Genomic DNA, 13,130 nt, shown 5'->3' on the forward strand with positions numbered 1-13,130 from the left:
TCTGTTTCAGATTGCACAGTGTTAGAATACTAAATGCCCACTTCTCCAGTTGTAGCAGCAATGATAACCCCTTGGGAAGCAGATCAAAGAGGCCCACCACTGACCCCACCTCCAGCTGCATTCTGGACAGATCCACATTTTCTACACATGCTCTGAAATAACCTGTTAAATTGGACCTGTTACCCATCATATGCTCCAGATGTGTTTGCAGGCTCTCGTGCTGATACCTCAACAATACAGTGAGCCTAAGAGGGAATGCAAGGAGGGCTGAATAATTAGGGGTCAATCATTATTTTATTAAAATCAAAGAAGTTATCAGGCAGACAGAGTGTTCTGAGGTTAATCCATTTGGAATAGAGCTGCCACTTTCTTTCTACAACACATCGCTATTATAATTACATAATAACGATGAAGTTCCACCAATGGGGGGAAAGAGGTCAAATAACTGTTCAACTACCTGCACAAAGTCAGCTCAGCACATTTCGCTATTAGCATTTCCAGTCAAATTATTCTTCTAGATCTGCTTTGGAACTAGTCAGCTGGATGCTGATACTTAGCAATTACGACCCAGCACCACACATTATAAAGGTAAATATGTCCCATTCAAACCAAAAAGACATTCTTGGGCAGAATTATATCCCTGCTGACTAATTGCCTTTGTCAGCTAAATAGAACTATTTTCCTGCTGCCTTCCTTCTGCAATCACAGCTTGAAAACACAGATGATGAAGTAGTGTGTCCCAACAAATGTCTTAAAGTAAAAAGATAATGCCTGTAACAAATAGGGAGAGTTTTTTATTAAACAGGAAGCAAAACTTCCAGTTCACAGATGTTGTCTCAAAACAGATCTAGCCCCAAAATAGAGACTCTTATTCTACATTACCATGTACGACTGAAGAAAACCTTACCACCTCATTGAGTCTACCTGCAATGAATGCTCAGAAAAAATAACCATTAAAGGACTACCTTCCTATTAGAAGGGAATTGTGAAAGCTGATTCAACATGACAATTAAGAGTCAACTACTATTCCTCTTCTAATTACAGGCCAGGGGACATGATCACTCTTCTGGAAGACTCTAATGAAGACTGGTGGAAGGTATGTGCTAATTATTAAATATCTGTTTTCTTTCCAAAGGCAAAAATATCTTCTTTTCAATTGTGAACTTGCATTAAAGCTGCTAGTGTTAACAATCTTCTTCTATTACGTTTTCTCCATAGGGGAGAATTGATGACAGAACTGGATTTTTTCCTGCTAACTTTGTTCAAAGAGTGCAGCAAAATGAGAAGATTTACAGGTGTATCAGGACATTCATTGGCTGCAAGGAACAGGGACAGATAACTCTGAAAGAAAACCAGGTAAGATCCCCTTTGCTGGACCCTCAGTGAACTAGAGCATCCAGCAGTCTTACTAATGACTGGAGGAATAATTGTGCAAGATGAGGACAGGCAGATTCTTTTCACTGCAGTTTTACTGGTAGAGTTATTATTTGCATGGCAATCGGGTCTAGTAACCAGTTAAGAGCAGTGTTTGCCTTGTGCAAACACATACTCCCTGCCTAACGTAGCCTAAATTTTCAGTCTCACAAACATTCATATTGACACTTTGTGTATTGTGCACTCTCTTACTGACTTCAGAGCGACAGCTTGACAAGCACACAGTCTTAGTGGTAGGCCTTGTGCACCTGAAAAATGCTCTGTTTTTCTCCTCATTATTGGAGCTAATCTAATAAAAGACAGGGGCTCCCTCCCCAGGCTTTAACTTACCTAAAAATCTAAACACAGCTCATGGTTTTGGCTTCGGCAGGAACAGAATTAAGACAGCACCACACAAGCCCATGAATCTTAAATTTAACTCTTGTTCGCCAGCTCCAAACTCTATTTAATCATTAATTTTTTGTGTCACCACTTACATACCCTCTCTACAGGCCATAGTATATTCTAAACTATAAGTGCTGCTATGAGCTACCCCACATACAGTGAGGTCTTGCAGGGTCCATTCAGCCTGATGTACTTTCAGCTGCTCCTTCTACTTTGTGTCCTTCAGGTGGGTTCACTAGCCAAAAGCCATGACCCAAAATCTGCATTAGACAGGTTTGTTGCATAAGCTCATGTAAATAGGAGGATGGTTGACTAAGGGTGACACACAGCTCAGGTTCTTTGACACCTGGATGTAATAAAAAGCTAGATTTTTCTCACTGCACCTTGTGAAACCTAACGTTCTTCCACCTCATTGAGTCTTTCTTTTCCTTTGGCAACTGATGTCACCTCACCAGTAATTGTTTGCCTGATTTTAATAAAGTAGAGCAGGAATCAGAATCTGTGTGGACTTCAGGGCCATAGATTTTCCATGAAGAACTTCTGTACTACTTCGCTCCACTGGTAGATAAGATTAACTTATATCTTTGCTGCTGCTGTCTTGTGGCATAGCAAAACATACAGGTGCTAACAATCCTTGGATTTACACAGCTTTTTAAGGAAGGTGCAGCAATGCAGTGACCAGAACACATTTTAACTGCATAGTACTTTGCTATGCATAACTATATGCATAGTACTTTGGTCAGCCCTGAAGCTGCTAGAAAGAGAGAAAGTTCTTAAATTCTTTTTACCCAAAATCTCTTTTGATGTATATGTATATATATATATGCACACAGACAAAAAACCCCAAATATTACCAAATCAGAACAAGAGCTTCTGCAGGCTTTGTGCTCTAGAATAAGCAATACAGAAGGGTAAAGCTTAGGGAAATGGTAGTGTTGGAATATGGCATGTCAACGTGAGGGAATGGTCAAGATCTGTGTCCCTTCTTGTTAGTGGGCACACTAGATCATCTCTGTTAGTGTGGCTGCTGCTGCAAGCAGTGAGAGTCCAGTTTCTTTCCTCAGTTGTCACAAAATCACAGTTTCCAAGTAGCAAGTCTGACAGCTTCATCTAAACACAAGGACCTTTCTATTGTCCCTATTTCGTAATAGGCTCACAAGGGAGCTCGAGGTCAGGGGTGCCTCATCATCTCTGGCAGGGCAGGAGGTAAAGAAAGGGGTGAATCCATCTTGTCTGTCTACTACCTTCTCATTTGTTGTAAACTTTTTCAGCTCTATTGCAAGCCCAAACAAATTCTGAGGTTGAACGTGCATATTGTCAGGTGCTCTCTCCAAATGAGAGAGGTTTCAGAGGAAACTCTGTTGTGAAATATAGGGCAGAGATCAGACTGCACAAACACATGAATGCAGGGACATGAGAGGAAAGGAATGAAGCAAACTAATTCCTCTCCACTCTCACACAACTTATGCAAAACGGATACATTTAAGTAGCTTGAAAGCCATTTTGAGTAATTTCCAGGCAGGATAGTCACAGCGAGGCCACAGGCACTCATCTGCTTCCTGCTGGCCCTCAACACAGTGTATGATTTTTGTCTTTTTTTTTTTTTTTTAACAGAGCAATTCTGCCTTCACTGTGGAAAAACTCTTATTGTGAAAAACATTTTTAATTGTTACTGGGAATTTTTTACTTTAAAAATTTATTTTATATTTCCAAAGTCAAATTTCCTTTCTTCTTTCTTCAGTCATTTTTCTTATTTTCTGTCTTTTATTTCTCCATGTGAAGTAGAGATAAAAGTGCAATAGGGGAAGGTAAAACTTTGGAAAAATTTTTTTTGTTCATTTTTGTTCTATTGAGAATTTCTATGGGATGTCATCATCCATTTTACCTGACTCTGTGCGGAGTCCAGAGTGCTATGAATGCAATATATCTACTATGCACAAAGCACCAACTTCTTCCAGATTAGCAAGAAGGGGAGATTTATTCGTTGCTACTAATTCCTGTCAAGTCTCACTTTACCTAGAAAAACTCATTAAGTGGTCTAATAAATTCTTGTAACTAGAGTATGGCAAATTGTCCCAATTTTATTGTTAATTAATTGAGTCAATTTGTATGTGGTTTAAAAGTCTCTAGAGCCATTCTGACAACAAAGGCAAGGAGGATATGCCAACAGAAAAAATTATCCAGAGAAAATAACGTGAATTTTTGTTATATTGCTTGATACCTTCCATGGTTTATACTGCAGGTCTCTATTCCCTTTTACCTTATATGAACATTTCCAGATACACAGTCTATTCTTGTTAGGCTAAAGCAATATATTCACATCAACAAAGCCACATGACTACCTTAAGAAAAGCTATTTTAGGCAAGTAGAGATATTTTCAAAGTTTGAGGCACAGTGAAACTTTCTCTGAAATCACTTAGCAGTTTCCTACCTTGGAAATAAAATTTTGAATTTCAGCTTCATACAAACCTTTTTGGCAAAGCCAATACTCAGTGGAGGACTAAAGAAAAAACACAATTTACTCACCTATCTTGAGCAATATGCACAAGCTAGTCTTCACAAAGGATCCCTTGAAAATTTCACTATGAAATATGAGAAAAAGTACTGCTTCAGAGACCCCAATATCTTGGATTTCAGGATTCACTGACAGATTTGTGAGTTCTAAAATCAATTCAGAAGATGACTGGACACCACAGGGCTCAATAAGTAATCTGTGGGAGGGAGGTAGACATAGCCCCTGACATCATTAAAGCAAGACTATTAACAGGGAAACCAAATCCAGCCAATTTCTGTGGCTCTCCACTCTTTTAAGCTGTCTCACAAACACAATATCCAATATATCATCAATGCTTGGAAAAGCACCTCTTAAAATATTTTTAACATTTTGGTCATCCTTATTTGTAATGAAGTGAAAATAATCTACTGTTTGAATGTCTGCTTTTACTTCTCTTATCCTACTTAAAGAAAGGAAATAATCTTTCAAAAAAACCTACTCACACCCTTTTCTGGCTGCCTCTGACACCTACAGCCACACTAATACAAACGACTTTAGAGTTGGGCTTTTTGTGATTAAATAACACAGCTGATTTTAATTTGCACGAGTGATCTTGCGCAATAGAAATTACCCCAAATTGTAACGTTTGTAACGAGACTGAGAATCAGAAACTCTTTGCTTCATCCAGGTGTGCACTGTGAGTTTACATAAAAGTCAGTGCAACAGACCCATTTTCTGATGGATATTTATAAATGTCACTGATGTAAACTAGTCCTGCTGGTGAAAGCATGTCCCAGCCAGTTTCTGCAGTGACACCAAACAGGCCACTACTCTTGTGATGGCTACAATCTCCAAACCAGGCCTGTCAGTCTTGCTGTCCCCTTGGCACCACAGTTCAGGGGGCAAACTTCCCTCCTACCCCACCACCTCAACACAGGAATTTCAGAAAGAGTGCTTTTAGGCACATTTATATTAGCAACTATGTGCAGATAGGATGCAGCCACCAGAAGAGCCTGGGAATTGGCTTAAACATACCCACAAGGCTAAGCTTAACAAGGCAGGATTCCAGGCCGGGTCTACAGACCTGGGGAAAAAGCCTGGATGCTTTCTTGCTACCTGGCTTTTCACCTCATTGTCTAGCAGGTACTTTATGTACCCACATTCTTGGGATATTCTAATAGAAGCTGAACTTCTAAGAGCATGAGTCAGCTGCCTCTGAAAATCAGTTTCATCACAGTGACTTATGCATTAGGCTTAAATTACTTAAACTTGGCACTGAAAGTGATGTTGCAGTTCTCTGTGTGCTCCCCAGCTGTAACTGCTGCACTTCAAAGCTAGGCTAAAAGGGAACAGGATCTTTTTCCAGCTGTCTATGATTTCCATTGACATCAGCCTTGCTGGCAGGGATGGGTGTTCCCACTCATTCTGAGATACTGAGTGGCACACAAAATTTGCAAGAGTTAAAACAAGTGCACAGGCCATTATGCATCTGGTTTAGTCCTGGTCTTCTTTAAAAACAAAGTCTAATGAAACATGTCATTAAAGTCTAATAAAACCTGTCATCATCATTTACACTAGGACTGAATGGGTATGAAAACTGAACTGTTTATCATTTCCATCCACAAAGCTCATATGGGCAAGAACTTCAGTGCACTGGCAGAAGTAGATGTAGAAACTCACATTGTCCCTGTGCCATCATTCTCACAAAGAGAAGACTTGAGCTTACAAATGTCTTGATCTGGTACTTTTTGTAGGCTGCAGGACAGCTCTTGAAATTGTACTGTCCTCATAATCAAGTTCCTACTTCATCAGAACCAGTCTATGGCTGACAGATAGCTTAAGTATATGGAAGAAAGAAGAGAAGACAGCTGCAGAAAATTAGGGCAAGTTCAAAATTACCCCTAGACAAAGAGAACTGGCCACTTGAGCCCAAATTCAAAACACAGACCTTAAAAGAACAGGAAAGTATTAATGACCATGCAACTTAAAGAATCATTTCTTAATTTTTCATGTGCCCCACCTGCTCAGGCTCACTGACTGATAAAAAATTCTCAGGACAGACATTGAAAAGTTCAGACAACAGTCATGATCTGAACAGTTGTTTTGTTTGTTTTGAGTGTTTTAGGTATTTTTTAAGCAAAATGAGATGAAAGAATGGGGAAGTGACTTTATAATATTAGATCCCACTTTCAAATAGTTCCAAAGATCACTTATTGAGTGAGAAATAGGCGGCCGAGCTCTAGTTTCTTACCCTGTGGCTTATTCCACTACTAATCTCTTGAGCCAGAGTTCAACAGTTTGTCTCCATTTGTGTTCCTACTAAATTCACTGGAGAGTGGTTGCTCTGGCTCACTTTTCTTGTCAGGCTAGCAGCCTTCCCCCCAAAACATGTCAGCCTGAGTAGGTCCCATTTTAAGCAGTTTCCAATTTTATGCAGAAAACCATGGTCACCTGACAGTAGCTGTGGTACCTCGTGCCTTCACAACCATCATCTTTGCCATCTGTCATCGGGGCTAATCCTCAGCCATCAGGGCTGGTTCATCATGTGGAATCCAAAACTCTGGATACTACCAGGCACTTATCTGGGGTTATGTTACCCATATAAGAAAGTCAAGAGGCAGATCCCCAGGCTACAACTTGAGAGTGAAATCCTTGGCAGCATTTATAAACGAGGATGAGAGCAAAAGCAGTCAAAGATGGTGTTGTGTTCACTCTTTTCTGAAACTGCAGAATTCGGAGCAGGTCCAGGTCTTTGCAAAGCTCCAGCAGCTGTCACAGGCCCAGGAGACCTCCTGAGCTGCACAGGATTATGACAGTGTGGAATATTATGTCCAAACTCACTCTGCCCCTGAAACTTCCCCTTCCTTGGAAAGTAGTGGGAAAAAACTCTGCCATCTGGGGTCTGGCACATACAGAGGTTAGTATCTTAGTGTGAGAGAATTTCATCTGGTATTTGGGAGAATTCAGATCTATGTATTAGTATGTAGAGTGAGAGAAGTTCTTACAGAAAGGCATTGTACTCCTCATGCCCAGTGAAGATCTAAAGTTTTTGCTGTAGCAGAACACTCTTACTGATATCAAGGAACTCTCAAACCAGCAGCAGAACAAGGGGGAAAAAAAGAATGAAAAAAAAAAAAAAGGAATAAAAACCACTGGAAAAAGAATGAATCTGCCATATTTTTTCACTGCAAAAATACAAAAATAAAGAAAATCAGTGTTTGGAAAGATCAGCACTCTGTCCTTGCAATATGTTCTGCACAGCACAAGAGGTTAAACAAGAAAATGCAGCGTGGTTAGTGAGCACTGTAGACCTTCTGGAGATGTGATTATTTTGGGAATTCTAGAAAAAAGCTAGATGTCTTTCAGACATTTTCAATTAGGAGAAAAGAACAATGATGGAGTGAGTTATTTCTTTTTACCAGTCAGATCTAGTTATGGAGAAGTTGCAAAAGCTCACAGCGGTAGGGATCAGCTGAGAGGGGCATCTTTCAACTAATGCTCTTTCCCACACTTGGATAGTCTGCCATACTTGACCATCCTTAGTCTTGTGCTTCTTTGCCAGCTTTTTCTCTCATTGTTGCAGTTTTCATAGTCTTTCTCAGAGACAGAGAACAATACACAGCAGGAATCAGAAACTCCTTTTTGTGTTCATGTGCTTTACACCTCTGCTTTGAATGGCAATGTGACTCCAAGGGAAGCAGATGCTATGCTGGGGATTCATGACATAAATAAGCTTTGCTGTTTTGAAACAGAACCTAAACTAAACAGCATCCATTCTATACCTCTCCCACGCTTTCCATGTGATTTAGCCCAAACAACAGTACATTATTCTTTTTAATTGCATGTCAGCCCTGTTGGTGTGCTCAGTCATTCTGCCCCAGGGACCTAATTCAGCTAGTGTTGAGTAGGCAGATTAAGTAAGAAAATTAATGAGTCCATTTATTTTCCAGAATTTTGTTTGCAGGTACAGAGATGCACCTCACTATTTCCAAATACTGGAGGTGGCAATTATGAAGCAGCTTCACCTCCTTCTTATGACCTTTCATTTCTCTCTAGCAGCATCAGTGTTGTTAATAAATTTTATGTACGTAACAACAGGACAACCTGGCCCAGAGTTCAAATGAGGTATTTAGGTGTCACCCATAGCAGTCATGCTGAAATGGATTTACCCAGGAACATTTCAGAGCTACTTTTGTTAATTTCATGCCCTCTGAATTATTCTAAATAAACACTGTAAATATTTACCAGACAGAGACCAGTGGTCATCCAGATAGAGAGGTGACACTGACATCATGAGAAATCATTGAGTTGAGCAGTCTCAACAGGACCATTGGTTTTCTAATTATATTTTAACCTTGTTTGACTAGTAGGAAATATATAGTTATTTGGCACAGATGTTTGAAAACAACTCTTTATTTTGTGTGGCACTGTGTTCAAGTCTCCAGTTTAAAGTACCTGTGCCACTAGGCTTTCAAACGGCTTGGCCATTACCAGATGTCTCAGGAAGGGCATTAAGGTGGAAATGCCTTCAGAAAATGAAAACCTTTACCACAATGTAATATTCGTGCTATTGGAAAGACCACATGATTTAGTAACAACTGCCTTCATTTGGAGTGGGTGTCATACAAACACGCTCACAGAGCTGGATTTGGGTCACACATTTTGGTATCCAGAACAGGCATCTGTAAGTGCAAGGCCTGAATAAGTAACATTATCCACTGCTCATCTGAGAAGTACCTGGGCTTCTTAAACTTGCAAAAGGAGAATATGTTTGCATTCAGGTCAGTTGCTACAAGTGACCCACCTTGGTATCATGATTACTTGTCACCACCAATCCCTCTCCCATCACCCATTCCTCTCTTACACAGACAACTGAAGCAGAAGGATTACAGTAGGCTGAAGTCATAATTCAAGTTTCAAAATCTTTTATCAACCACAAGTTCTTAATGATATTAATGTCTCTGATATATATGTGCGCTTCAGGGAGACGGGAGAAAGTTAACTCTCTAAATATATGAGTCTGAGATTCTTATCAAAGCAAAGTCCAAAAGGGATTGTTCTGCTTATAGAAGTAACTAGCGGGATGTCTAACCTACCTCATAAATACCCTGGAATAATTTGCCTTTTTGATCACAGCAAAGAGTTTAATATTTTCATACCTTCTTTGTATTCAGATTTGTGTGACTTCTGAAAAGGAACAGGATGGCTTTATCAAAGTATACAGCGGGAAGAAGAAAGGCTTTGTCCCCATAGATGTCTTAGAAAACATCTGATTTCAGCAGCCTACTCACTGCAGTAGGAGCCCTTTGTTGGCAATGCCTGTCTGCCTCATCTCACACTGTGTCAACCCAGCTGGGCTGTCTTGCAGATGTTCAGGGAAATAGTGACAAAAATGCAACAACAAGAAGAAAAAGACATTAGACTGCAACAGCAACACTAAGAAATAGAAAAGTTGAATGTTTGAAAGAAAATATAGTCAGAAACCACCATGGAAATGAGAGGTCCTTGGATACTAACAGAAGTAAGGTAACGAAAAAAAAAAGCCCGGGCTGATTTCTGGTGCAAGATGGCTGCTACAACCCTGATGGAGACAGACAGCTTGTTCTGAAGGACTAAACTTGTGTCCTGTTCTTGTGTCTTAGAAAATTTTTGGACTGCTTTCTTGTTTGAAGTGTGTATTTTTGGGAGGGGGGGGAAGTACCATTCAAACTGTCCTCATACTACAGTCCAATGCTTGTAGTAAAGTGTGGCTGTAGTTCTACAGTTTTGTCCCCAGTATCAATTAATGAGTTTAAGCGTTTAGTCCTGGTATTCAGTCTCGCAACCAATCAGTTTGGAGACACCATGTGAATGTCAGTTCAAGAAATGCACTGTGCCCTGGAAGTTGGCAATTTTCTCTTTCTGTGCAATCTTCCTATATGAAAGAGTAGCGAATCTGTGTGTCCTTTGTTTTCTCTGTATATGAACAAAAGCTCTCAGCTTATGTTGGGTGTGGTGGCTGCTCTCATAGCTCACAAAAATAGCCAGTCCTCCAATTCACAAGCCTGCTTGGAAGCATCCCTCTGTGTTTCCTTCATCTGGTGACGTGAGTAAAATGCTGGGAGAGAGCCACAGGCTTGAAACATTTTATATTTTTCTGAGTTTATTGCACTTAAAAAGATTTTATATATTAATCCTATTTATAAAAAATAAAACACTTAACTAACCCCTGGAAGACTGAAAGTGCTAGTAAAAGGACAGGCTGCACATAAGAGTGAAGTCTGTAATTATCAAAACGCAGAACTCGTGACAGAAAGGCACTGAGTATCTTAGTTGTGTTCACACACTAAAGCTGTCCTCTTTATTTGCTAAACAGAAGGTTTGCAAATTCATCAGTAAACAGACTGACATGAATTTCTCCTTGGCATAAACCACTGTGACCATCCCATGAGTCTTCTCCATCCTAGTGAGACTGTGCAGACATCTCTGTTTTGTCCATATAAACGTCCATCTTGAAACACATTTTGGGCACATGAACCTTTTGGTACCTGGATAGCAGTCTGTGAGACCTGTGGGTCTTGACTGAGTTCCACAAGTCAGTCAGTGCCAATCCTGTTGTAGAGCAGGGGTCCCATGATGTTTGAAGACAGGGAACCTAATTTCCAACTACTTAATTGGATGTAATTGCACCAAACACACTTAAGCAGCTTAGCATGTATTATGCTGTAGAGATTAAGTCCTATCCTAAAGCTCCCTGCTGAATTCATGCCTTCTTTGACTAGCTTGAAACTGAATGCCTGTCTTTTCTGTGATTAATCCCAAATTGACGTCCTAAATCCTGATACTGTAAGCCAGGCTAGTATAGGCCTTTGCAAAGTCAACACTATTTCTAAAAAGTAAGTTACTAGTCCTACTCCCATACATTGAGGCAGTTTGAATCTGTGATGCACAGCCCAGGTCTCAGTGGCTGAGTTGCCCTATTTGAATAGTTGATCTTTCTCTAAGCCTCATGAAATCCAGGACAACTCTACACTTGGCCAGAATTTCACAGAGCAGTTCAGTCTTCAGCCTTTCGCAGATATATTTTGGAGCTCCTATGTACCATTTAATTGCAGAGGAGAAAGTTGCAAGGCTGCTGACTGGGGAAACATGGCCCTTTGTAATGTAAGCGGTCCATACTGATTAGTAACAACCTACTGGTTGATCAAAAGTATCTGATTCCATATCTCCTGTGGGAATATTAGCAACTTTTTTTTCATTTCAAACAACATTCACTCAGCTCATTTTCCTAAGTAACCAATAAACTCAGTGGGAGAAGATTCTGATAAGCCTTAAAGATCAAGAGAAAAAGCAGTAGAGACACATTAATCCACTCTGATTTATAAGATTTTCTTTTATATTCACCCTTTCAAAGGAAAAATTCAAGTGTTTGTTACAATTACAATATTTGCTACTTTTGATTAGGCCTGTCAAGTGCACAAAAGGAAATCTGTATTAATCTGTACATATGTGCTATTGTTTACATGATTGCATCATACTGTGATTCCCTCCTATTTTGGTCTTTTATGACTTTGATTTATCCCTACAATGTGCATCATACTATTCAAAGAATTATATGAATAATACTTACAAATCACAATGGCCTTTAATCAGTGTCAATTTGATTCCTTTTGATACTGAGCAATAAATAATAAAGTGACTGAGTAAAAACAAAACAAGCCTTATGTGGACTGCATTACATCTGAGAAACTATTGCTTCTGAACCAAAGCTTTCATGGTTATCTTTAATTCGTGAAGGTGTTTTTGTTTTTCTGATTTTTTTTTTGGTTGGTTGGGGTTTTTTCCTTTGTTTTGTCTTTTTACGGGGCTTTTGTTGCCATTTGATATGTAGATGTAATTTATACCTAATTTAGCAAGAAGCACATACCATACATGAGTCTTACTTTAAGCATGTGATTCATTGTCTACTTGCATGCTTGAAGATGAAACATTTGGTTGAATTAAAGTCATTTTACTCAAATTTATTTTGGATGCCTTACTCTGAGTCCAGAAAAGTATCTGATCTTTTTTTTTCCTACCATATGCAGTTGCAATAGGTATTGCTTTAGCAAGCAGTTAAAAATCAGACAGAAGATGGAATGGACTTTATCTGACATATGCTCAGAAATTTGAATTTTAGGAGATAAATGCTGTTCATATTTAATTTAATATTCTGCTTAATAAAGACTATGTGATGGTTGAAAGGAGAATAGATGTGTATGTTTCTTGTATTCTTTGTATCAGATTATATAAATTTTCAGGTATCCACCTTCAAGAACAGTCACTAAACCCATCAGCCACAGGTGTTACTGAGCATTCCATTTAAAATCTACAGCACTTGCATTTGCCACGATTAGCAAAGCATTTCTAAAGTAGTTCTTTTGTGATGTATGTAGCATGTGTAGACTCAGAGTGAAGTTTAGTTGTCGGGCATCCTGAACATTTGTTTACAAGAGATCAGAATGTCTTTTCGGCCATTCAGCCTCTAATCACAGCATAAAACTGGCTGCAGAATGTTTCCATAAGTGCTAGGAGCAGTTGCTCAACGTAAGTTGAGTACAAGCTGCATGAATCATGATCTCCTCCCAATGGTAAATAACACAGCATCCCAGTTTACCACCATCTTTTTCTACACTTGCCCATTTTGACTCAGTGACTTCTTCTGGAGATGGGTGCTGAAGTGCGACACACAGTCATCTGTGGATTCATTGCCCCAGGGGAACTAACACACTTATTCCTACAAACATTGTATATGTTTAGAATTGTTTACAGGCCTTTTTTTCTAATTATTTGTTGAGA

General features: G+C 39.4%; 1 protein-coding gene across 1 annotated transcript in view; it reads left to right on the plus strand.

The window, feature by feature from the left end:
- The window catches only part of STAC (SH3 and cysteine rich domain), a 73,872-nt gene extending 61,352 nt beyond the window's left edge, over positions 1-12,520 (plus strand). The window contains exons 9-11 of the mRNA XM_051768595.1: positions 1,045-1,096; positions 1,219-1,356; positions 9,488-12,520. Coding sequence (XP_051624555.1) covers positions 1,045-1,096; positions 1,219-1,356; positions 9,488-9,586 — 289 coding nt within the window. The 3' untranslated portion in view covers positions 9,587-12,520. The remainder of the gene's footprint in view (positions 1-1,044; positions 1,097-1,218; positions 1,357-9,487) is intronic.
- Positions 12,521-13,130: the final 610 nt, after the last annotated feature.

Source organism: Manacus candei, unplaced genomic scaffold (assembly GCF_025592945.1).
Source record: "Manacus candei isolate 608988 ecotype Guabito, Panama unplaced genomic scaffold, ASM2559294v1 h1tg000095l, whole genome shotgun sequence".
Lineage (NCBI taxonomy): Eukaryota > Metazoa > Chordata > Aves > Passeriformes > Pipridae > Manacus > Manacus candei.